The sequence below is a fragment of the Phoca vitulina genome, unplaced genomic scaffold (assembly GCF_004348235.1).
Source record: "Phoca vitulina isolate PV1807 unplaced genomic scaffold, GSC_HSeal_1.0 scaffold76, whole genome shotgun sequence".
Lineage (NCBI taxonomy): Eukaryota > Metazoa > Chordata > Mammalia > Carnivora > Phocidae > Phoca > Phoca vitulina.
Window position 1 is genome coordinate 3,454,652 of NW_022589779.1, and position 26,100 is coordinate 3,480,751.

At 38.0% G+C, this 26,100-nt stretch overlaps 1 protein-coding gene across 2 annotated transcripts in view; it reads right to left on the minus strand.

The window, feature by feature from the left end:
- Positions 1-26,100, minus strand: part of SYT1 (synaptotagmin 1) — a 520,416-nt gene that overhangs the window by 88,839 nt on the left and 405,477 nt on the right. For both annotated transcript variants that reach the window (XM_032393709.1, XM_032393708.1), the window contains exon 9: positions 4,617-4,734. In XM_032393709.1, coding sequence (XP_032249600.1) covers positions 4,617-4,734 — 118 coding nt within the window. The remainder of the gene's footprint in view (positions 1-4,616; positions 4,735-26,100) is intronic.

Genomic DNA, 26,100 nt, shown 5'->3' on the forward strand with positions numbered 1-26,100 from the left:
ACCTCTCTAGCTCCTTGACTTTCAGGAGACTACTGGAATAGGTGTTTATGATGTCAGTCCTGCATCTATATTTTCCCAACACCTTCTTGTTGGCATGCTTGATGTGCTTTTGTTGTTTTCTTCACAATTGAGGTGACTACAACCCATATTAAAGAGGCAGGATGGACAAACTTCTTACTCTTGTCTATTTGCCATGGTTCCTGGCTGTACAAACCACTTGGAAAAATTTCAGAAGGACTATGTGCCAGCCGCAGGGAAAGAGGGAAATGGAATGGTCTTTGAGACATTCTGCATTGGGAATTCGAGTCTGGGCTTTAGTCCCAGCTCTACCATCTACAAGCTATTGACTTTGAATGTCAGTAATGTCAAAAGCAATTGCCAGTATTGAACACCTTCTTTGTGTCAGCATGGAGCAAGATGACTTATGTACGTTATCTGATGCCTCTAAGTTTCAATTTTCTGAGAGTATTATGTTCAGAAATTACCTCACAGGTCTATCATGAGAACCACATGAAAAAACCAAGTTAGAAAAGGATTTCTAAACTAGAAAGTCTTCTATAAATATGTTATAATGACTTAAGAGTTAAAATTTTTCCTTTCAGATTTAAGTTGAAAAGTTTCAACCTAAATGAAATTTAAAAGCTTCTACTTTCTTCCACTGTAGACATGTGAATGGTCCAGTCAAGTCTGTCCTTATAAGAAAGGTTGGAATTGGTATGATTTGCTATATGGGTAGATGATAGAGGCAAAATCTTGATGCAATTTACACAGTAGAAAAGAAACCCTGCAGTAGAGTAGTAAGAAAAATTAAAGTTTTTTCCACTTTTTTCAATATTTCTTGTTTAATTCAATACCTTGTCTTAATTCACTCTTTGGTCTGTGTAAAACATAGGTCTACTGATCTCATTTTTGCCTTAACTGACCAGCCAATCCTATAAAACAAACCTTTCTTTTTTCCCATTCAATCAAGAATTGGTTAAACTGTTCATTTGTTGCTTTCACATTTTCCATATTTAGCCCAAGATTTCATGAAGTAACAAATAATTATAAGAATATTTAGTGAGCACTTAGGTGTGCCAGATCCTATGCTTTATTTTTCACAGCGCCTTTATTTAAAAAAATCCTCTTATTACTCCCACTTCATAAATAATGCAACTATGGCTCAGAAAGCTAAATAACTTGTCCAGTGTTAAATTGCCAGTAGTGGTAGAGTGGGATTCAAACCCTAGTGAAACAACCCACTTTGGTTCCAATTAACCCAATTAACTAGCCATTTCCAGCAAATGTAGTTAAACATTTGAATTACCTGGGATGATCTCATTATATAATTTTGGTCTCCTCGGACATAGGTCAAATTACTTTGAGATACACCATCCAAGTGTTTAAAGTTATTTTAATGGTAAGTAGGTTAAACAAATTTGAAATGCAAAACTTGTTTTTCCAGGCCATAGTTCCTTTGTAAATAATTCATTATTCATTCAGCAGCTATGTTCAGTGCTACCAGTCAGGGCATCGTGGGAGATAGAAATACAGAGCACAGTCTAGTGAGAGAGAAGCGTCATGTTTGAAGGGTGTAAACAGACTGCTGTTGGCATTTAAAAAAGGGAAAGATGTATCCTATCGGGGATGGATCAGAAAAGACTTCATAAAGTCCCTCCACCCAAAATGTTCTTTCCCCCAGACACCCGATGGCTCATTTCCTCATCTCTTCCAGGTTATGGCTCAAATGTTACCTACTTATCAGGCTTTCTCTGACAACCCCACTTAAGACACTTATAGCACTTACCACCTATTGGCATATTATGTGCTTATTTATTGGTTCCCTGTCTCCCTAAATTAAAATGCAAGCTATACAAGGGCAGGGCCTTTTGGCTCTTTTGACCACTGATGTAAATCTCATCTAAGAACAATGCCTAATACAAAGTAGGGAAACACTATATATTTGTTCAACAGATGGAGAAAATAAGACTTAAGCTTGGCCTGAATAATGGATAGCATTTAGCTGGGCATTGTTGGAAGGAAGAATTCCAGGTGAAGGAAATGATTTAAGCAAAAAATGGAGGCAGCAAATTACATAGTCTGTTTGAAGAGCTGTGTGCAGGTCAATTTGGTTAAAATACAGAAATGCAGTGGGACATAGTCCGGAGGGATCTATGTTATGTAGACCTGAGGGATTGACATAATTTCACAGGCAGATGGAGCCCTTGAGATTAGGAGTCTTGAAATCTCCTTATTTAATATTTAGTAATTAAACAATCATTCCAGGTAATTCAAATGTAGGTAGGGGTAGACCCAAGGTGTGTGGATCCTGAAGCTAATATAATTTTAGACCCTGGTGAAACAGCCCACTTTGATTCAATTAACTAGCCATTTTAGCAAATGTAGTTTGACATTTGAAAAAAAGAACATAAAGAAGAAAAAAATACATAGAAAAAGATGAATGCTAAAGTAGAAATGACCTCTGGCCTTGCCCCTTTTATGTAACAATGCTGAGTTAGAGCAGTGGGTGGTAGGAGTCTTCCCAGCAGCCCCTCCTTCTCCCGGTAGCCACCAATAACCTAATTACACATGGAAGTGATTACAAGCTACATAAATATATTCTGCCAGACCCAGCTTCCCTTAACTAAATCTCAGAAGTGCCTGTAGCCACTCGGGTGCTGCTGAACAAGAAGAGATGGATGATGGCGGTGAAGATGGAGACCCAGACTGTGACTGACAAATTGTGGCTGAAATATCAGTGATCATGGGAACTCATTTCTAGGACCTTGGAAGAAGACAGAACAAATGAGGGACCCTGAAGTTTTATTGGCTTCACGGTGAAGCTGCCTCTGGAACTCTGTTAAAGGGAACACAATGAATTGGAGGGAAGATTAGGGGAGTTCTGGATATAGGTGATAAGGTGACGGTTGGCATGGGAGTTGGGAGAGGCGCGTGTGAGGCAGGATAGAAAGACACCATGGCCATTGAACCGAAGGAAAGAAAGGTCAAAGGTGTCTGAAGTCTTACCTCAGGATACTAGGTAGTATCTGGGAGTGAACTGTTCTTAAAGCTGAGAATTTCTCCGTACATTAAATGCTCTTTTGTCTTAGGTTTGAATACCCTACATTTATTAGTTTACCAATGCTCAAAGGATCACATCTTTGGCCAGTGAGAGTGTCTTTGGGGTGGCTTCCAGGTCTTCTGACATGACCTTTGTATTTTTTGGTAGCTTCCTTTCTTTCTGGTTAGATGAGATGTTCTAGGCTTATGTACTTGCTGTGCCTTACCTGGGACCTACCATTTCTCCAATAAGTACCAGGTTCTTTTAGTGAGAAACTGTGTTTTCAAGCCATATCTCTTGCTGGGGATGCTCAGGCCACTGGCTCAATCTTTGTTTCTAGGCCTTGTCAGTGGACAGAATCAAAAAAGGTATATGTGTATGTATATATGTGCAGGTCAGTTTGGTTAAAATACAGAAATGCAGTGTATATATACACACACGTATTTTGCATCTTATGCTCATTAGATTTCATTAGAAGAAACTGCTCACTGTTTTAAATTTGCTCTATCATCCTTTAAGCAATGAAAGCAGTAAGCTTTTAAATGGGGTTTTTGTGACATGAATTAGTGCAGCTTCCCCAGGCAACTTATTTATAAAGAGAAATAAACTTAAATACCAGGAGAATTTGGTTGACAAATTAGTAGTTCAGTAAGTGGAAACTCAGCTTTAGCATTTTTGAGCTGTTAGGCTTTAGAATATAAAATGACCATGCTGCATTAGAATGACCTTTTTGAAGTCTGCAATATTTTTATTAGAGAAAGCACTGAATAGCCAGTAATGTTGGTTCTAATTCCACAGCCACAAACAATGACAACTATAGTTTATTTATGATGACATTGTGGCATATAAAGAAAATTTCTCATGCTTTAATAATTTACTATAAAATTGAAAATATAATTATACAGAACAGAAAATTAAAAAAAAAATCGTATTCAATTGTGAAAATCCTTCAGTTGACTTTGTTTTTGAGCAAGAGTATACTTTAAAAAAAAACAAACAACTAAGTTTGGGTTATATAGAACTTAAAATCTAAAAGTCTCCTTCATCCCCAACATAAACTGTAGATATAAATGCATTACTTTGGTGATTCACCCTCAAATAGATTTTGTTTACTTATATTTGAAATGCCTCACCTTTAATTTAACAGTATTACTAAAAACTGTTAAATATCTAATAAAGAAGTTTAGTGAAAACACTATTTTCATGTCATGGGTAAATTTTGGTAAAAAAAAAAAAAAACCCACAAAAAACTCAAAATGGTCATAGGCATTGCCTTTTACAAGAGAAGCAAAAGAAAAAAAAATTCAGCTTTCAGTGCTGTAGAACTAATGATTTCTACTCTGGGTATGAAACAGGAAAATAGATTTCCTCTTTTATGCCAATTCCAATAAATTGAGAGCGGCTTCTGGAGCACTGTGTTGGGATGGATTCTGAGACCGCTTCCGGCTTCTGGAGCACTGTGTTGGGAAGGAAGCTGTGATCAATAAGGAATGCAGAGTCACAGCATGTGTGTGATGCATTTGGTATCCACGATGAAACAGCATTTTAAAAAACCCAGTAAACATCACAGTCTTACCAGATAAGCCACCCACGTCCATCTTCTTCAGGTTCTTTGCCTCCAGAATGACAACAGTCAGCTTGCCGGCAGTCGGTACGTAGCGAAGGGAGAAGCAAATATCACCCAATTTCTCTTGCTGTGAAGACCAATAAGAGACTATAAGTAACTTTCCGAATAAAGGTGAATATAGTTTGTACACATACATTGCAAATTCCTCAGGAAGACGATTAGGACAATTAGAATGTGAAAGCTCTTAGGTTCATTGGCGTTTACCCAGTGGTCTTTCATTGACTGAGGTATGAAGAGTGATTGTAACCCATTTCGGTTTTAAATAGCTCATCTATACTTTGTCATTAATCAAAATATATCCATAATTCAACAGTTCAGGAAATGAGATCGAGATGACTTTTTTAGAAACTCTACTCTGAATAGCACTGCAACGTTCTTGGCAAAATTTCATAACTTTATCAAATAGCTTTGAAAAGAGCCTAACACTCCTTTAGTAGAATCAACCTACCTAAATTTTTGCTTTTTACATTTCAAATAAGATTATGTATAATACTTCATATTTAGATTTTTGGGAGAAGGACTTGTATTTGCATTAGACTGAATTTTTTTAAAGAGTTTTTTAAGACTCAGCTCTTTTATTTTTATTTACATTTAAGTAAGCTCTACACCCAACGTGGGGCTTGAACTCACAACCCTGAGATCAAGAGTCGCATGCTCTACCAGCTGAGCGGGCCGGGTGCCCCGGACTGAATTGTTAATGAGAAATTCTGAATTCCTAGTAGCCGAAAGGCAACAAGAAGTTTTTGCCATTTCAGTTTTACTCAAGTGAGATCCAACTTTTCCCCCTTATTCTAATATTTGTACAAATCTAAGCAGTAGGTTGGAAAATGGAAATATACAGTAATACAGCACATGTCCTAGCCCCTCCCGTTGTTTCATGGGTTTCCCGTTTCAGGCCCAAGGAACATTGACCAATCCTGTATCTCTGGCATTTCTGAACATTTCATTCAGAGTTTAAAATGATGGTATAGAGAGCTTTGACTTTTTTTCAGAAAGAACTATGGGTTCTCATACCTTAAGCGTCTTAATTTTTAGGATAACTAATTAAGAACCATGGTATTGTTTAACATGAGAATTTGAATTCACATAAGCATGAGAGTGGGCGGGAGCCTGGCGGTATCTAGATGGCTTTCTGATACAGGGAATTAGGGATATGGCAAATTAGGGTTTATTTCTTAGGACATGCTCTCCCCTCACCCCCCAAAGTGAATTCTGATTCCAAAGATGATGGTTGTGTCAGACTTCTGCAGATAGGCTCAAGGTAAGAATAAGGTACAGAAGGCCTTCTCATGTTATGTTCTTATTAGAACTGTATTTGGCCTTATCTATAACTTCATGTATGTGTTAAATCAGCCTGAGTCTCCAGTGTGGAGATAATCGCCTAGATGTAATTGAACAATTTAAGAAAATACAATTCCTTTTACTGGGTACTGGTTCTAGCCATCTATAAAGGAAACAGTATGGGGCACCTGGATGGTGCTGTTGGTTAAGTGTCTGACTCTTGGTTTTGGCTCAGGTTGTGATCTCAGGGTCATGAGGTCCAGCCCCCTGCAGGGCTCCAAGCTCAGTGGGGAGTCTGCTTGGCACTCTCTCCCCCCACTTCTGCCCCTCCGCCACCCCACATATGCGCGTGCCCATTCTCTCTCAAATAAATCTTTTTTTAAAAAAATGGGTGTCTACTTGTTTTGATTTATCTATAGGTGAGAAGTAATCATTCTGTGTGTGTGTGCTGGTGGGGGGAGAGGGAGAGGTCCAGATTTTCTGCTTAAGTAATGCTTTATTGAAAACATCACCATACATGTTTATAACCCCCAGTTCTTTGATTCCTTGAGTCTTCCTAGCATCTTACCCATATATCTCTTATGTCACTAAAGACTCCTATTTTTGTTTTATTGTGCACATGTCTCCATTTTCCAACATGACTCCTTGAAGACCGGTCCTTGGCTGATTTATCACTTTCCATACATTCTCACAAAGTAAATAAATGAAAAATTTGGATAATATCCCTATCTTAAACTATCTAGGTCCTATCTCCCTTCCTTTAGTGTAGATAACAGTTACTTCTAATGTGCTCAATTCACCCAAAGTGCCTACTTACTCCCTATGAATTTGCACATGAGGAGAATCTAGTAGAATACATTCCTTTTCATAGTCTTTGAAAATACAGAATGGGAATCAAGATCATAGAAATTAATGAAAGTATGGACAAATTCATCTGAACCTTATAAATGTAAGTGAACAAAATTGCAGTTCAAGAATATTCACTGGGAGGAGGGTTCTTTTTGCAGGATTCTGTCTTTTTGCCACAATACCCTCCCTGGGGAACTCAGTTTGTTGCAGAACCAGGTTACTCTAACTGTTCTAGTTAGGCATTTTAGATATGACTGTTCTCTTTTAAATGGCCCCTCTCAATAGCCCACTATCTAAATCTACAATTTAGGGCATCTCAGTTGTTTTAAAGAAACATCACAACTTTCTTCTAATACTTTTTTATTATTCAATCCTGTGATATATAGGGAATTTTTGAGATTTTGCATAATCTCTAGCTTCAGAAGGGTACAGTTATAGAGTTTGAACCTATAATGCCTCAGGTAGGAGAAATATGTGAAGTTACCTGTAATTATAAAGCTATGGGATGGAGGAAGAATGAGTTGGGGGGGGGGAGGGTGAATCAAAATGGATGTTTTAGGAGAAAGAAAAATATGGAAGAGTGCTTATTTTTTTTTTTTTTTAAAGATTTTATTTATTTATTTGAGAGAGAGAGAATGAGAGACAGAGAGCATGAGAGGGAGGAGGGTCAGAGGGAGAAGCAGACTCCCTGCTGAGCAGGGAGCCCGATGCGGGACTCAATCCTGGGACTCCAGGATCATGACCTGAGCCGAAGGCAGTTGCTTAACCAACTGAGCCACCCAGGCGCCCTGGAAGAGTGCTTATTAAGACCACTTTCAGATTTACATTTATATTTAACTCCTTAATTTAGGAACTTGAATGTATAAAATTTCATATGCTTATTAAATTATAACTGATAGCCAAATTAAGCATGTCTTTTTATACTAATCAACTGAAGTTACAGTGTTTGAAAATCTTATTACTTCTGTATCTGTAAGCCATTTGAAAGCTAGTCACTATTCTGGAATTTGTGTTCTTTATGGCACCAAGCAGATAGAAACTCATTCTCTAGAAGAAGGCAAATATCCAATTCATATGAACCTTTATCTTAGTTATATTTTTTGAGTTGTCACTATCTGAGGTATAAGTATATGCTTTTTCTAATTCTTTAAAAAATAGCTTTAGTAATTTTCTAAAACAAAATTTCAGAATTGGGACAACTTCTGTTACATGCTGGTTTGACTCTTGATTAGATTTAGGACATTTCCAAATAGGATTGCAATGTGTTTTTCGTATGTGGTGGATGAGGTGGGAACCTGAAGTTCATGTGAAGCAAAGAAGAGCTAGGATATGCATCATGGGGAGGCTGTGAAGCCATCCTCAGAAGTACCTGCCTGGTGCTTCTGCTGACCCCTCCTGAAGATGGGTTCTATTTGGCCACAGCTGAAACAAGGCTTAGGTCTGAGGCTTACTTCGTAAGTGTGTTCTTACTTCAGGATCTTAGATTGAGGGGTTCATATTAGTATGAGTTGTGGGACAACAAGTAGTTTCTTTTCCTCTATGAAATCTTTACTGAACTTCTATGATTGGATGGAGATGTGCTCTTGTTCCTGGAGTCTTGTTCTCGTGTACAAAGGTTTTACTCTATCTCTTGTCACTTACACAGAAGAATTGGAATTGTATGAGAGTTTTATGGACAGTTTCACATCAATCTCTTATTTCATAATTTTCACATGCCAAGCATTTTTATATATCACTTTAAAGTTGGAGAAACCAAGATTTTCTACATTAAGAAAAAATAAGCTTTCTTTAGTGGGGTTATGGTGCTGGGAAACAGAAGTGGTTCTTGGAAAACTTACATAGAAAGATGATCCTCCAATCTATATCTCAGCTCCTTACTTCTCCTTGACAGTTCCATCTTGTTTTCCCTACAACAGCCCTGTGAAGTAGGTACTATTTTTGCTCCTTTTACACATGAAGAGTTTGAGACTCAGAGGTTACATATAGTTACATAGCATCTCAGTGTAGACCTCTGCAAGGTCCTTTGACTCAAAATAATGAGTTTTCTTTACTCTCAGACTACCATCTAGAATGACAAACTAATACTCCAACTGACCACCCACTTAGATATTCCACTCTCACTTTACATTCATACTGTCTAACTAAATGGATGTTTATCACCAAATCTTCCCCTTGCCTGTTCTTTCTGACCTCCCTTTCAGTCAGGGTCACTAAGTAATCAGTTTCCAGTGACCAATGTTCCTTCTGTTTTCCTTTAGTCCTTCAGCCCACAAATCTTGACATTTCTTTCTTTGTCAATGTCTCTCAAATTTTTTTTAAATTTTAAAATTTTACTTAATTTTCCCCTGTCCTTATCAACATGACCTCTACCCTCCTCTCTTCTCCCTCCAATATGACCTCCAACTCTACTGCGATATTTGCCACTGTCACCATCACTATCACCACTGCCATCCCTTCTGCCTTCATTCTGTTTGAGATCAAGCTCTAAACACTTCTGTCATCTTTTTCCTGCAGCAGTCTGATGAAAGATCTCATGAATCATAGTCTCTCCAAAGTCCAGTGTAGACTGTATACTAAAGCCAGGCTAATCTTTGAAAGTCTAAACCCATTTTCCTGACTTTGAAGAAGCTCTGTACTTTGTCTCTGCCCTATCTAAATAGGCTTCTTCTACTTTACTATCTGTTCAACCTTCAGAATATATTTTGAATCTGACCTCACCTCCCTACTTAAAGGCCTTTACTCTAGTACGGGTAGGGAGACCAACCCTGCTGATCTGCAAAAGACTATTGGTTTTAGCCCTAAATGTCCTGTATGCCCTGAGAAACCTCAGTCCCGGGCAAACTGTAATGATTCATGACCTTAAGCCCAAGTTCTCATTGTTGACCTAGACCTCTGCAGTGACCTCCTAATAGCCTCTCTGCTTCCACTCTTGCTCCTTTTTAGACTCTTTCTCACGTACCAGGCAGAGGGGTCTTTTTAAAAATGGAAATCTGATCATGAGACAGTCCTACTTAAAGCCCTTCCACGTCTTCCCATTTGACTTAGAATGATCTGTATTCTTTAAACAAAAAAACTTATGTGGTCTGACCCCTTACCTACTACTGTGCTCCTGATGTTTCTCTTTTCAAGACATGCCAGGCACATTTCTACCCCAGGGCCTTTGCCTTGGCTGTTCCTTTTGTCTGCAATATTCTTCCCCCAGATACTATGATAGATTGTCCCATTAGTAATTTTTAAAAAAAATTTTTGAGAACGTTTTGTTGAGTTAGAAATTACATACAACAAAATTCACCCTAAGCATATGGTTCAATGGGTTTCAGAAAATGCATGCAGTCATTAATTACTAACAAAACCAGGATATAGAACATTTTTTAAATTATGTTTTTAGCTTTCTTCTCATATGTCACTTCTTCAGAGTTTTTATATGGTCATCCTATCTAAAGTCCTGTCTGCTCCTAAACATACACTACCTGTCCCTTTGCCCTGTTTCTTTTTCATTCTAGCACATATTACTTAAAATTCTGTTAAGTTTGTTTAGGTTTTCCCCACTAGAATATCAGGTCTATAAGAGAAGAGAAATGTTTTTCCCATTGCTGGGTTCTAAGCCCTAGAATAGTGGCTGGCACAGTGTCAGGGTCCATATATGCCTCTTGAATGAATAAATGTAGATTGCCTTCTATCAAATACAGTCAGATTGGTCCCCATGTTATCCTCTATTGTTACAGGTCAAGGTCTCCAGGAACCCAACTCAGAGATTTGCAGCAGGAGGTTTATTGTGTGTCCTTTGGATCAGCACCTATGGGAGAGTGCAGGGAGCAGAACTGCACAGGCAGAAAAGTTGGGCTGTGATGTAGTCTTATCACAGGCCTCAGCCAATCCTATGGGGAGCTTTGGAGCCTGGAGAGCTCTTCATATAGGTTCTGAATTCTTAAAAGGGGTGAAATTTTTATGCTCCTGAATGTACCAGTCATTGGATGTGGGCTGTCCCCACGTCTTGGACCAGGGTTCTCTTCTGCTGAGGGTGATGCTGAGAAGGAGGATCCCAGTTATGGGCCATCAGCCATCAACACTCTAGGCAGCCAGTGGAATAAATACCTTGTTCATAAAGATGGTACAAGATTAGTGTGTATGGGAGGCAGTTCATCAAAGCAATTACTATATTTCTATGAGTTCTCTTCCTTTTCACCACCAAATTTTTGCATAGTCAGGAAATCCATCTGCAAATGTCTTTAGTCCTTTCTACCTAATAAAATTACCCCGACCTGTAAGCCTTAGTCCAAGTTTATATCTTTAACGAAGTACCCCCTTACTATTCTAGCTCATGTATATTTCTGCTAGTGATTGCTTTATAGCCATCAGCACAGTGCCTAGCGATGATTTTTTTTTTCACCTCTATTTATTTCATATGTGAGTTTCCGTCATCCTAAACTCCAGAGGAGGAGGGATTGTACTTTATAAGCCCTTATTATGTGCCTTCTTAAGTAGTATAAATAACTGTTGATTGTTTTGAAATGAGTGCCTCACCAACTGTTTGCTTTGTGAACAGCATGGACACTAGTACTTTATGAACGGTATATCCAGTTTAATCAATGAGTCAACTAATGAATATATTTGGAGCTCCTTCTTTGTGCCTAGTGCCATAGACGTGGCCATGTCAGCCCTTTCAGAAAACTAGAAATGAAAACATTTCTGAAAATGTAGTTTTTATAAGATAATTTCAAAAACCTATAGAGTTGCAGCTGACAGATGAGTGCTTTTGCTGGTGTGATTATCTCATGAAGGGGCCTTATTACTATTAGGAATTTCAGCTTTATGTATAATTTATTTTAGTCAATTGCCTTGATCACTAGGTGGAAACTGCCAGTTAGCGTAAGAAAGTTCCAACTGTGAGATTCAGAGAAATTAACCTGCTCTTTTAGAATATGGAGCTGACAATCAGAAAGAACCTTTGTTCTGAGCAGCTTGATAATGCTGTTATTTTTTTGAAGCAGCCACTGAATAGAGTAGACACAAATTAATGATTTAATAGACAACTACAGCAATGCCTTTCCTTTTTGAAAAGCATTACATATAGATATTAGAACAGAGGTCACCTCCAATGGATAAATAAAAAGCTTGATTTAAAATGAATATTTATTTGATGGCTTCTACCATCCATCATTTTATGTGTGAAAAGAGGGGTTCATTTTTGTGACCTTTGCAAATGGAGCTAAGTTCACAAGCTTGTTGGAAATGCTGTACTTTTGAATGAGTTTTAAAAAGGTACCTGAATTGACTTAATGCTGTGACATTTTACAAGGACATATTCTATTTATGTTAATCCTAAGATTTTTTCCATGTGTCAAATTGGTGATAGTTTCTCCAAGGAGAGGGTTTTTCTCTGAGGTTGGGAGTCTATTTAAAGGTTGACAAATAAAAAATGGCAGTCCAAAAATCTCAAAATGAAAATCCAGATGATTTGCCTATTCTTCATTTATAAAAATACTAGGACATTTTCCAGTTATGAAAGGGATAATGTCAAGTTTCTCATTTTAATAAGAGTAGCTTTAAATCTATCCTTTGGGTGGTAGTAGCTTTCAAATTCATTTTATTCCCACAACTATACTCATACCACTAAACTATCTGCCAAATCAGTATTTACATCTAATTGTCCAGATGGTCACAGTATGAAGTGATGCCGTGAATGTATTGAGACTAAAAAGACTGAATCTGGCCTAATGTACAAATACATAGTAAATTGCTCAGGTGAATGAGACAGTATTTTATGTCTTTGAATACTTTATGAGGATACTATATAGCTTATTAACTCTGGATTCATTTAATTATTCATTTCTTATTTAAAAAAAATAGGTTCTACCATAAGACTCTTCTAGTCCAGGCTCCACGGATACTTAAGATGAGTAAGAGGACTTTACAAAGTTCTGAAAGTAGTGGAGTGACAGATTCAGATGCAGAAGAATAATACAGTGCAACCGTACAACTGTCCCATAGAGAGGGCGCCAATGCCACGGGAGCAAAGAGGAGAAGGGTGGAACTGTCCAGGCTCTAGTGACAGGACTAAGGAGGGGAAGACTTTAATTGGAGATTTTTACCCCTGATCATCATCATCAATTTCTCTGGCCACCCCAAATGCACATTCTTTATAAAATTAATGTGCTTGCCATGCAAATCTAGCTTTAAAACAAGTTGTCTAGCTCTCCCCTTTCAGTCAGAGCTAGTATGTATGGGGGTGGTAATAAGTAAATGTCTTGGGGTACAGTGCCTGAGCTGAGATACGAAGGTCAACAGGAAGAGTCAGTGTGAACCGTGTGAAGAAGAGGCTTAAAGACGTTCTAGACACAAAGATGCACCTGCAAAGTCCTGCAACCACTTAAACCAAGTTACTCTTTTTTTTTTTTTTTAAAGATTTTATTTATTTGACAGGGAGGGAGAGGGAGGGAGAGGGAGGGAGAGTGAGAGAGCGAGAGAACACAAGCAGGGGGAGTGGGAGAGGGAGAAGCAGGCTTCCCGCTGAGCAGGGAGCCCGATGCGGGGCTTGATCCTAGAACCCTGGGAACATGACCTGAGCCGAAGGCAGTGGCTTAACGACTGAGCCACCCAGGCGCCCCTCAAGTTACTCTTCTACAAATGTAAAATTCATACAATTAAAGATGGATATCTGCTTTATGATTTAGATCTTCAAAACTTCCTCTTAATATATTTATTGTCAATAGGAGATACACCTTACACTGTAGTCCTATTAGATGTAACAGAGACATAGGTATTCGGACATGATCAAAATAAGAATGATGAAAGTAGAAAGTCAAAATGCCTATTAAAAATAAGTAACAGCAAAGTACACTACAGAAGAGTGAAAAGAGCAGTAGACGAAGATGTGGGCATTTACCATTTGTTCATTCAACAGATATTTATTGGACATCTACACAGACACTGGGACACAATAAAGCATACAAAAACCAATGGGCAAAACAAATATAGTAAAGTTATGAGTGCCTGGTGCATATAATAGCAAACACTACTATATTTTAATGAAACTCCTATTTCAACCACCCTCTTCTCTAGATAGTGTCACATCCCTCCGTTCCTTTTCTGAGCCAAACGTCTTGAGCGAATCAGTGACAGTCACTGTCTCTATTTATTCATGCTCCACTGGTTTTGCTCTACATTTTATTGAAATGGCTGCCGCTAAGGTTTCAGATGACCTTCATCTTAGTAAGCCACACATATTTTTTTTAACCTGAAGTCTCAGCAGAATCTGTTGACATCCCTCTCTTCCTTGGATTCTGTGATACAATGCTTTCTTGATTTGTTTATCTGCCTCTCTGGCCACTCAATCTTGGTCTTGGTCTTTCTCAAGCTGTAATCCTAACCGTTTGTTTTCTTCATAAGCTAATAGAGGCGTACCTGGAGGTCTTGTGCGTCTGGTTGCAGACTGCCGCAATAAAGCAAGTATCACAGCCAAGTGAGCCAAATGAATTTTTTTGGTTTCCAGTGCATATAGAAGTTTATACTATACTGCAGTCTAGTAAGTGTGCAATAGCATTATGTCTAAAAAATGTATGTACCTTAATTCTTCCTAAAAAATGTTATCCATCACCTGAGAGTTCAGCAAATTGTAATCACTGATCATAGAGCGCCATCACAAATAAAATGAAAAAGTTTGAAATATTGCAAGAATTAACCAGAATGTGACAGAGACACGAAGTGAGCAAATGCTGTTGGAAAGATGGCAGCGATAGACTTGTTTCACAAACATTCAATTTGTAAAAAGCTCAGTAAAGTGAAGTGTAATGAAAGGAATATGCATGTACTATGCCTGTCAATAGCTTTAATAACAATGTAGAAGTGATTGCCACGTGCCAAGTTTGTATCTTCACTTTACTTTGAGCTCCAGACTCCTATATCCAACTGCCTACTTGTCATTTCTACATTAGAATATTTCACACACATCTTTGACTCAAATTCCAAAAACTGAATTCATGACCTAGTTTCACAAACCTGGTTCACTCTATTTCAGTAATGGCTATCAGCCTCCAACTAGTTGCTCAAGCCAGAAAACTGGGCATTACCATTGACCACTAACTACTTTAGAGTTCAGATTTTATCTTTTAGAAATTTCTCAAGTGGGTTCACTTGTTTTCATCCTTACCCAATAAATCTCATATTCCAATATTAGAATATTTGCCACTCTAATCCAATAATTGGTCATCTAGATTATTCTAGAAGTCTTAGTTGGTCTCCTTAAATTTACTCCTGAAATACAGTAGGCAGAATTACCTTTTAAGTAACAAATCTCAAAGTCCTCAGGTAGGTATCCTGTTTCTCTAGGGATAAAGACCCACATTTTTACCATAAGTTATAATATGGGTTCTGGCTCCTGCTTACTCCTCAGCCTCCTCTCCTGGCCCTTGCCCCCTCTGTGGTCCAGTCACATCAGTCGTCTTCATAGGATCAAATATGTCATGTTAACTGTATACTCAGAACCATCACATAAACTGTTCCTTTTCTTGACACATTCTGTCCTCTTGTTCTCCCTTTTGTTTAGTTAACTTTTACTCATCTGTCAGACCTCACTTCAGTATTTATTTAGAGAAGCCCTCCCTGACTCGCCAGACTAAATAGGGCTCTTATATATTCCTTAGTAGTCCTCCAATACTCTTCTTTGAAATATTGATTATAATAGTCCTGTATTATAATCACATACAGTTAACTGTAATCATGGACAGCAATCATGTATTTGTATGATTATTGCATTGTACCTCACTCCCATGAATTTGAGCATCTTTGCATAGTGTCCTTTTATCTATATGCATAACGCTTGGCCCATGGAAGATGGTTAGTACATATTTATTGAGCCAAAGAATGAATATATGTTTACCAAATGCTTCAGTCTGTCAGAGACTACTAGCTGTTTGTCAGAATCCACTTAGAAGTAGGATTAGTAATCCATTCCACTTTCTGTGGTTTGCTGAAAATGAGCAACACTTAGTCTTGTACTTAATTCAGTTTTCCGAACACTTACCTTATATTTTCAGTATGTCAGTCATGGTGCAAGGTAATGGAAAAAAAGGCTGACTAAAACTTGTTCTTGCCCTTAAGAGACTTATTCTTGGCCAGGAAGAATAGGCATAAAACAGAAGTTCAATGTAAAATGGTAGGTGCCATTATAGAAATGTGTTTTAGGAAGAACCACTATAGAGAAGGTAGAGGTATTTGTTGTGGTTAATTTTATGTATGGAGGGTAGGGGAATATGAATAGAATATAGAATGGAAAGTGAGTCCCAGAATGTTCTTGTTAAAAGATTTTTCATGCTGTAATATGCTGTGATGCTTGAAATACCACCATTCATACCCTTTTGCTAAAGCTTTAGATCTCTAGGAGTCCTTTAAAATGATAAGAAATACCATTTTGCCCCCTAGTGGATGATATGACAATCCATCATGGTATTAAACTTTAGTGGATAGTTTCTTGGGGTATGGAAAGATTTATCTGTGTGGAAATGGGCAAAAATGGGGATGATCTTGATTATGTCTATAATTTGGGATGCTGCTTTACTTAGAAGAGGCATAAGTGGGAATCCAGGTAAATGACCAATTGTATGAGGACATGTGAAGAAAGGAGATAATGGAAAACAGTTGGGAAGGTATCCAAAGACAAACCTTTACCAAGTTGCCTTGTCCCATTAATGTTCTCCCTATGTTAATTACATGTCCTTGATTTTTCTGGGCCAGGCCCAATTTTTAATATTCTATTTTCTTGTCCAAATGTGACTTTGAGGTTCTGGGGTAAAGTGGACTCTTAACACTGGTTTCCATAGTTCAAATAAATATTTTAATCATCTACAGTGAAATGTAGATAGCAAGTAATTTTGAAATATGGGCAACATATTTCTGAATAAAAATGCAAAATGACCTCCTTACTTAAAAGGAAACATTGTAAGGAAATATTATGTAGAAGGCGGGCCATTGATCCTGGAACATTCATTAAAAAAAAAAAAAAAAAACTCCACCAAAAAACAATGCCAAGTAATCATTGGAAGGCATGGTTAGACACTTTTCACCCTGAGAAGAGTGTTTTCTCTTGTGGCAGAGATAGGCATTTGGATGATTTCTACCTAGGCTTATACTGATAAAGCAGCATTAAATTTTTACTAATCCTACTCAACAACTGCAAAGACTTTGTATCCTGACCTTTTGTCACTTGTAGTTATGTTTACTTTTGCATCCTAACTAACTTGAAAGGATACTATGGGGTAATAGGGTCTTGAGAGAGAAAGCTCAGTAGCCAGGGTGCTATTTTTATCCAAAGAATACTTCTCCCTTTTTAGTTCCAGGATGATGGTGACCAAGAGGAAGTCTGGAGGGAAGGGTAGTGCCACACAGTTGGGAAACATCATTGGCCCAGGAAGTTTTCCTTTTCCTCCTCATAAAGGGCTGGGTAAAAAGACGAGATGGTGAATGCTGAGCAGACCCAAGCTGTGCCACTAGACAGCTCTAGGGGGCGCTTTAAGCAAATTCTTCCCTTGCTGTTGAACTAGGTAAGGAGCACTTGCTCTATCTTTGAGATTACATAAGATCTACATGTGAGCCCCAGGGGGAATACAAAATCAAGGAAAGAACCATAAGGAAGGTGATAAAAAGAGCGTGGTATAGACAGGCGAGTCACACAGAAGCTGGTGACCAGAGAAAAGCTACTTAAAAGCAAGGTTAGGGAGATAAGAGGCGCCAGCCCAGCTTCACCCCTCTGACTTCCCCTGGTCGTGGGTCTATCCATAGCAAATGGGAGCCTTGAAGAAAAGAGAAGATGGGGAAGAAAAGCTGGTGAATTGGGGTTGGGGTGGCAAGGCAGTGGGAAAAAATAGAGAAAGGAATAAAAAGCAGAAAAAAATTGAGGAAGAGAATAAAAAAAGTTTATTATTTCATCTTCTATTAGAAAGAAGGCAGAAGGAAGAGAGACGATAAGGAAAATCAACTGGGGAATGGTGAGAAAAGCAGTGGGAGGATTTTAAAAGTTTTTTGTGTGGACTCACTTCATAAGGGATGAGACCTGCCACCTGGTGAGGGACTATGGAGGTGGGACCTTAATTATTAGTTCAACTGGGAAGAACCCAGGAGACATATTTGCAGTAATTCAAATCCACAGAAATAAAGAATTTGATTTGAACCTCAGATGACAGAGAAGATGGATATATTTTGCAGACTGTGTCAGAAGGAAAAGCACAAAGCACTGTGGTGATTTCCCTGAGCAAGCTAAAGCTGAGGCTGTTGGTTCTCTTCAGGATTGAAACAGGAGATATTGGTTACAGCAATCTCACTGGGGAAAACAAAATTCTATGGTATGTTGAAGTTCCATTAAAGACAGCAGGGAGATGGCATTAGGACAGGGAAAATAGGAAAGTATGAAATAGAAAGCCATTGAGAAGAACATGGGTACCTAGCTTCTAAGTTGCTTTTAATCCAGAACAGAGATGCATTCTGGTGGTGGTTGGAACAGCTAGAGATGTCCTTTACATGTGTGTCAACAAATCATATGAGAAAAAAATAACCTGAGGATAAAAAGTCGTAGATAAGAACTTAAGGTAGCATGAAAAAAAAAAAAACAAAAACAAAGGTAGCATGGGGAGTTTAGCAAGAAGGGAAGGTGTGTGTTTTTGGGTAGGTGGCCCCTAAAAGTTGCTGTTGGGTACTTCTTGAGGAGATGTAGGAAACTATTTATTGACTGAAAGGAAAATACTATCAATTTTATAATAAAGCAAGAGGGAAGATAACATTCCAGAAGGGATTGGTTTTGGGGGGGGGATTGATACTCATTAATGGGGGAAGAATACCACCTAGAGTGGAGGAATGGATTCTTGTAAAGGGAAAACATGGGTTAGACATGGGTGTGAATGTGTAGTGGGAAAGACAAAAGCTGGAAAAGACCAGCTTTGTGGGTGCGCCTGGCTCTCGGAGTCTTTAAGAGGAAAGAGAATTAAGATAGCAGAAATGCAAGAATCCAGGTGAAACACAGCCACCCTTTAGACAGACTCTTGGAAACGGTGGTCTCACTTGAAAAGATGTTTGAAAATACAAAGGACATCTATGCAGATCATGCCAGAGGAGAAGATAAAGGCCATGGCCATAAAAAGGAAAATTATAAAAGTGTTGTCCAAAGCAGTATCAAAGGAGATGCACACTATACGGAAGAGACATTACTACCTGAAGGCGATTTCATTTGGGTTTGCAAGAAATAGAACAAGAACTATACTTGAATGTTCCTGATCGCCCCATGTTCTACTGTGCCCTCGGTCTTTGAACATGCTGCTTCCTTTGCCTGGTATAACTTTCCTCCTTTTGCTTTTCTACTGGATTCCTACTTATTTCTCAACTGTTACCTCTTTATGAGTCTTTCCCTGACTAAGAGTTTGGCCCTTCTTCCATCTTTGTGCTTCCATGACAATTTCCAAACTCTCAGTATAGCACTTGTAATATTCTACTCTACATGTCTGTTTACCTCTCTGCCTCTTTCATTAAATAAGTCCAGTGTTTTAGTCAGTTTTGACTAACACGGTGTCTGCCATATGGCTAAAGGTCACATAAAGGTTCAGATCAAGAGAGTGTCTTACTGTAGGAAGGGCATAGGACAGAGAAAAATAGCAATTCTTAGTTTTTTTTTTTTTTAAAGATTTTATTTATTTATTAGAGAGAGAGCACGCACAAGTAGGCAGAGTGGCAGGCAGATGGAGAGGGAGAAGCAGGCTCTCCGCTGAGCAGGGAGCTGGATGTGGGGCTTGATCCCAAGACCCCAGGATCATGACCTGAGCCGAAGGCAGCCGCTTAACCGACTGAGCCACCCAGATGCCCCACAATTCTTAGTTTTTGTGCTATAGTAGGCAAAGTTTGGAATTAGTTGGTCAAGCCTGGGAGGGGGAAAGATGAAAGGCTCTGTTATATGCCCTAGTGATGCGGGGGGTGGGGGTGGGTGGGTGGGGGAGAAGCTATGTATAGCCCCTGGCTGATAAATTTTCTTTAACATTAAGATATCATTTGGATTTCTTATTAAAAGCAAAAAATAGAAGTAGGATTTTGGGGTTGATCAAGCTTTCTGATAGAGTAGGTATGCCAAAGACAATGGATAAAGATCATTGGGAAAATAACTTGACAGAGTAAGAATGTAGAAAAGACAAAGAGAAAACAATCGCAATTTGGGAAGACTGAGTAGGCTTTAAAAATGGTACATGAGTAACTTCGGGAATTTCTCTAGTTTGATGTTTGAAGAGAAATTATAACTAGATTTATATATAATAACTCAACTACCTTTGATGAATGGTAAGGATAAAATGAAATCAAAGATATAAAAGAGCTTTGAAGTAGTAATCTGTAAATGAAAGTTATTAACATTATTTTTCTTGCTAGTTTAATAACAGTAGAATAACATTTTTAAAGTTTCCCCTACTTCTTTGCTTCATTATTATCTTTTTTTAGACATCAAGGAGCTGGATCTTGTAAAGATGCAAAAGAGCCCTCCATTTCTTGAAGACATAAATAGCTGAGGTGGAATATTTGAATTTCTGAATAGGTATAAAAGTCAATTATGACTATGGCCATTTTAGTCCTTTCCAGGGGAGTAATAACCCTCTATAGATGGAATGCCATGGGAATTTCAAGAAACCCTTTACTTGAGATGAAGTTTTTGTGCTACAAGCATGTAGCGCCTACTTGGTAGTTTCATAGGGTCACTGTAAAAACCGTCTAATCAGATTGTGGGTAATAGAAACAATCTTTCTCATACATATTCCCTTCAGTTTTTGGATATAGATGAGATTCTGTGGAGCAGTGTATATAGACATATAGACTAGGAATTTGAACTTTTTCATCTTGACTATATCTAACTGACTTGAAGCAATGTGAAGTTTACTTAATTTTAGTGACTTCTTTCAGAAAACAGGTTAAAGTGAACAATTCAAAGGCGATAAATGAACATCCTTGACCGACATCTCCATTAATCTCGTGGTTTCTTAGTGAAGCTGTCTCATCTGCATATTACTTTTCCCCCCAGAGTTTTTGACTTCTATCTCTTCAGTGGTGATCTTCTGTTCTCAATCATTTCTGCTTAAAGGTTGCACAGCTCATTAGTGTCTTTCTCATGTAGGCCTTAAATTCATTGCATGTTGTGGCAGTTACAGAGGAAGTCAAGATCATCTCTAAGTATATTTGGAATTCAATTTGCCAAGATTTCACAAATTGTTCATTTGGCAGAAACAATTTAGTTTCCATCTGGTTTGCCTAGGGGAAAGTTCTTTGGTGTTCATTGTTAAGAATCAGAACATCATTAGAGAATTCAGTGGTCCCTTGGATGCCACTAAATCACACAGTGCAAAAATACACTTTATCTGCAAGGGAGTATGTTATGAATTTGAATGGCAGCCACTCTCTTCAGACAGAGCAGATAGGTACATCTTATTTGCTTCATTTTGCATGTATTTCAGACTGAACGTTGGAGTGACCCTGCTGAGATGTGAGAGATTTTTTTAGTTATGTAAAATACATCGCAGATTTTTGTGAGCAATGATTACTAAAAGAATTTTTTAAGACATATGTTATGCAATTGTTAACTCAAGGCATTTTAAACTATGATGATTTTCCTCCTTATTTGCAATGGCATTCTGGCTTTCATCTTTTTGAGCATGATACTTTTATGAAAGAAAGTTTCTTAAGTTTGTAGGAAACATAAACAAGAAAACTGACCCATACATTTCTGGTCAATTTCACCAGATGACTTTTATCATTTTATTAGGATTTTGTTTTTATCTGTGGTTTTTATCTATTATGTGATATCCTATTAATGGAAATCAATGTTAATTTTTTTAAAAGCACTTTTTCAAATGTGAAATCATGTAAAAGCATGTTTACCAACACTGTATCTTAAAATATTTTGTAGATTTCCATGAAATCTACCTCAGAAAAGTAATAACCATTGTTCAATACATTCTGCAAAGGGACAAATTATCAGCCTGAGGTAATCCTTATTTCCATTGGTTTGAAATGAAAATTAATTCTTGGCAAAAAAAAAAAAAATTAAGAAATCACACAAGTTTTGAAGAAACAAAAAAGTAGAATTATCATATGATCTAGTAATTCCACTACTGGGTATTTAGTCAAAGAAAATGAAAACACTAATTCGAAAAGATATATGTACCCCTATGCTATTGCAGCATTATTAAAAATAGACAAGACACAGAAGCAGGCAAATGCCCATCCACAGATGAATGGATAAAGATGTGGGGTGTGTGTGTGTGTGTGTGTGTGTGTGTGTGAGTGTGAGTGTGATGGACTACTACTCAGCCATAAAAAAGCATCTTGCCATTTGCAACATGGATGGACCTAGAGGGCATAATGTTAAGTGAAGTAAGTCAATCAGAGAAAGACAAATACCATATGATTTCACTCATATGTGGAATTTGAGAAATGAATAAAGAAAAAGACAAAAATACTAAAACGCAGTGAACAAATTACTGGTTGCCAGAGGGAAAGTGGGTAGGGGGATAGGTAAAATAGATCAAGGGGATTAAGAGTATACTTATTGTGATGAGTACTGAGAAATGTATAGAATTGTTGAATCATTACATTGTACACCTGAAGTTAATATAACAATTATACTTAAATTAAAAAATGTGTTATCTGTAAAAAGCCTTTAGGTAGTCTGAGTCCTTGAATATTTGAAAGCATTTGGCTGGAGAAGGTGAACCATAGATACATATGGCTACTTTTGTGAGAAGTTACAATAGAAGAATCTTGTAGTTTTAAGCCTATGGGGAAAATCACACAAACAAGTAGAGAATGTATAATATTATAAAACAGTTAATTCAAAATTTATCCAGAATAATTAAAGGTAGAGAAATGAACCACTGATGTTGCTTATAGGTGAGAATGGTACAGTTAGGTGGGAAAACTTTCTGAAGGAAGGTGTTTCTATTATAAATTAAGAATACTCTAAGTGTCCATCAATTGATCAATGGATAAAGGTGTGTGATATATATATACAATGAAATATTAGTCATAAAAAAATAAAATCTTGCTATTTGCAACAACATGGATTGGAGCTAGAGAATATAATGTTAAGCAAAATAAGTCAGAAAAAGACAAATACCGGGCGCCTGGGTGGCTCAGTTGGTTAAGCGACTGCCTTCGGCTCAGGTCATGATCCTGGAGTCCCTGGATCGAGTCCCGCATCGGGCTCCCTGCTCGCAGGGAGTCTGCTTCTCCCTCTGACCCTCCCCCCTCTCATATGCTTGCTCTCTCTCATTCTCTCTCTCAAATAAATAAAAAATCTTTAAAAAAAAAAAAAAGAAAAAGACAAATACCATATGATTTCACTCATATGTGGAATTTAAGAAAACAAATGAGCAAAGGGAGGAAAAAGGAGAGAGGGAGACAAACCAGGAAACAGACTATAGAGAATAAACTGATTGTCACCAGAGGGGAGGTGTGTGGGGAGATGGGTGAAATAGGTGATGGGGATTAAGGAGGGCACTTGTCATGATGAGCACTGGGTGATGTATGGAAGTGTTGAATCCCTATTTTGTGTATCTGAAACTAGGGTAACCTTGTATGTTAAAAAATTGGAATTAAAATAGAAACTTAAAAAACAAAACTGTGTGTGAGGGTAAAATTTAAAATGGAACAGTTTACAGAAATAAATTGGGGCAGTTTTTCCTGGGGGCCTTTGAGAAAGTTTCCTATTCTTAAAATTAAGGTATATCAGGAAAGGAAAATGGACTGGAGCCTAAGTCTGTATCCCTAAAAGATGTTAAGCTCACAAAACTTTTGGAGACATTTACGGCTATAGTTAAGACTTCAATTAGACCGCTGAGTTCAAATCTTGGCTTCTCACTTACTAGCTGTATGATCTGGGAATATTCTTAACTTTTGTGGGACTTTGTATCCTCACCAATAAAATGGGAATGAGGATTAAAAAAAAAACACTAAATCAAAGGACTGTTGTGAGGATTAAGGATTTACTATATGTGCAGTTCCTACAACAGAACCTGACACATAGTAGGTGCTCAATAAATGTTTTTAATTACAAACGCTTATTTATGGATTTCAGATCTTCCCATGCCACCATGAAATACAGATTATCATTCTCTCTGGTGAGTGAACAAATTGAGGTTCAGCCATGTGAAGTAACTGTCTTAAGGGAACATGGTTTTTAGAACCCAGAACACAGGTCTATTAAGCACCAAAGTCCATGTTCGTTCTTCTGTGTGATGAAACTTCTGAAATTTTAATTTTCCTTTTATAGAGGATCATTATTCAATAGTATTAAACTCTATGCCAGTAAGATACTGTTAGTATAAGGTGTTGAACTGGAAAAAAAAAAAAATCACACGGCAGGATTTCCCCGGTGTAAGTGTTCACAGCCTGATTCTTCCTCTCTAATATTATGCATCGTCTGTTAAGCAATTTGTAATTGCTTTCATGTCTTCCAGAATGCGCAGGAATCTGCAGACTACAATTCCTGAATGACCGTCTCAAGGTCTTGCACCGCTATCTGCAGACTGTTGAGATGAAAGTGTTCCTCAGAGGAGCAGAAGCATGTCCAAACACAAGCTCCCCAATTTCCCTTTACGTTACTGAGGTTGCCTGAGCTAAATACACTGACTAAAAGGAGATGTATTACACTGCCTTGATTCGGAAGGGATAATAAAATGCTTTCCCCTTTCCTCATTGGGATTTAGTGAGGTCAAAGAAGAAAAAAAATGAAAGGATAGGCTTTCTGAAAAAAGGGGATAGATGCAAGAAAGGGATTATTTTAAGCAGTGAATTAGAAAAATATAAAAGCAAGCCCCTTTCTAAACAAGTGATAAGGGCTATCTTCTCGGTTCTCCTGTGGCCAAAGGTCAATGGATTGTGTGACTGAAGCCCCTGTTGGACTGCAAGTAGTAGAGGTTAGAGCTGAAATCTTGAGTCAGACCTAGGTTTAAACCCTGGTTTGCCACTGATGAGCTAGTGACCTTCGGCAGATGGTTTCATTTCCTAGAGCTTCTGTTTCCGACTGTATGCAATGGGGATAATGATGGTACTGATCTCAGCTAGTTGTTGAGAGGATTCAATGAGATGAGATAGGTAAAGTGCTTAGAGCGGTGCCTAGAGCATGGGAAATGCATAATGCCTGCTAGTTATTTTATTCTTCTCAGTACCATTTCTATCCATAAACAATTAAGGATTTTTAAAAATGATATTTGATCCATCTTTGTGGGCTGCCTACTTGCCTAGTGCCCTGTGTAGTGCCTGGCACATAACAGATACTCATATTTTTGTTGTATTAATGGATGGACGGATAATGCCATGTGAATGTTTATATAGACACAGCCCTCTAGTCAGCTCTCTTACTAGACTGTTCTTGGATACATAGAAGAGCACATGGACAGTCAGGAAGGGGGCCTGGAAAGAGGCCTATGCAAAGATGTGTATCTCCCCACACTTGGACCCTTCCCTAGGTTCTGCTTCTGCAGGGAGGCACAGGATCTTCTCACATAGTGTGTCTATCAAAGTTGAAGTCCATTGATTCCTACCCTTGGGTAGAACATGGGTTGGATTGTGCCTCCCACTGGACTCTTCAGGGGTCCTGAGCTTGGATCAGCACAGTAAGGAGCAGGAGGTTGTAGTGGTTTATTATACCTGGCTGCTGAGCTGGGAAGAGTAGAAATGGCAATCGGGAAACTCATGAGGAAGCCTGTAGATATACCAGCCTAGACTGCAAGAATGAAGGCCGTTTCCTGTTCTTAAGGACATTTTTTTCCTATGGAATTTTTCTTTTCTTTCTAGAATAAGTATATGGCTTTTGACTACAGTAAGCTTAATTTTTCTGAATTCCTCACAAATAGACTGGTAAGGACACAGTAGAAAATAAAATTAAGCAATGTTAGTTGATTATGGGGATAGCACTATTTTGGAAACCTTAGGTACTATATATAAAGCATTTAAATTAAGCAAGTTATTGGTGGGGGAAAATAGTGTAAATATCTTAAATAGAAATGAACTGTTTTAATCAATGTGTCCAAAATAGAACTTACTGTTTTTCCTTAAAATTAATGCATCTCTTTTTGTAATTTCATTTATTGCCCTGTTTCTTCACTTCTCAGTCAACCAAGCTACAATTAGAATCATTTTCAATGGTTCTCTGCCTCCACCTGTCTAGTTGATAACAAAGTTCTGTAAGTATATTTTTAAAACTTTTATTTATCTATTTGAGAGAGAATGAGCAGGGGTAGGAGCAGAGGGAAAGGTACAAGCAGACTCCATGCTGAGTATGGGGCCC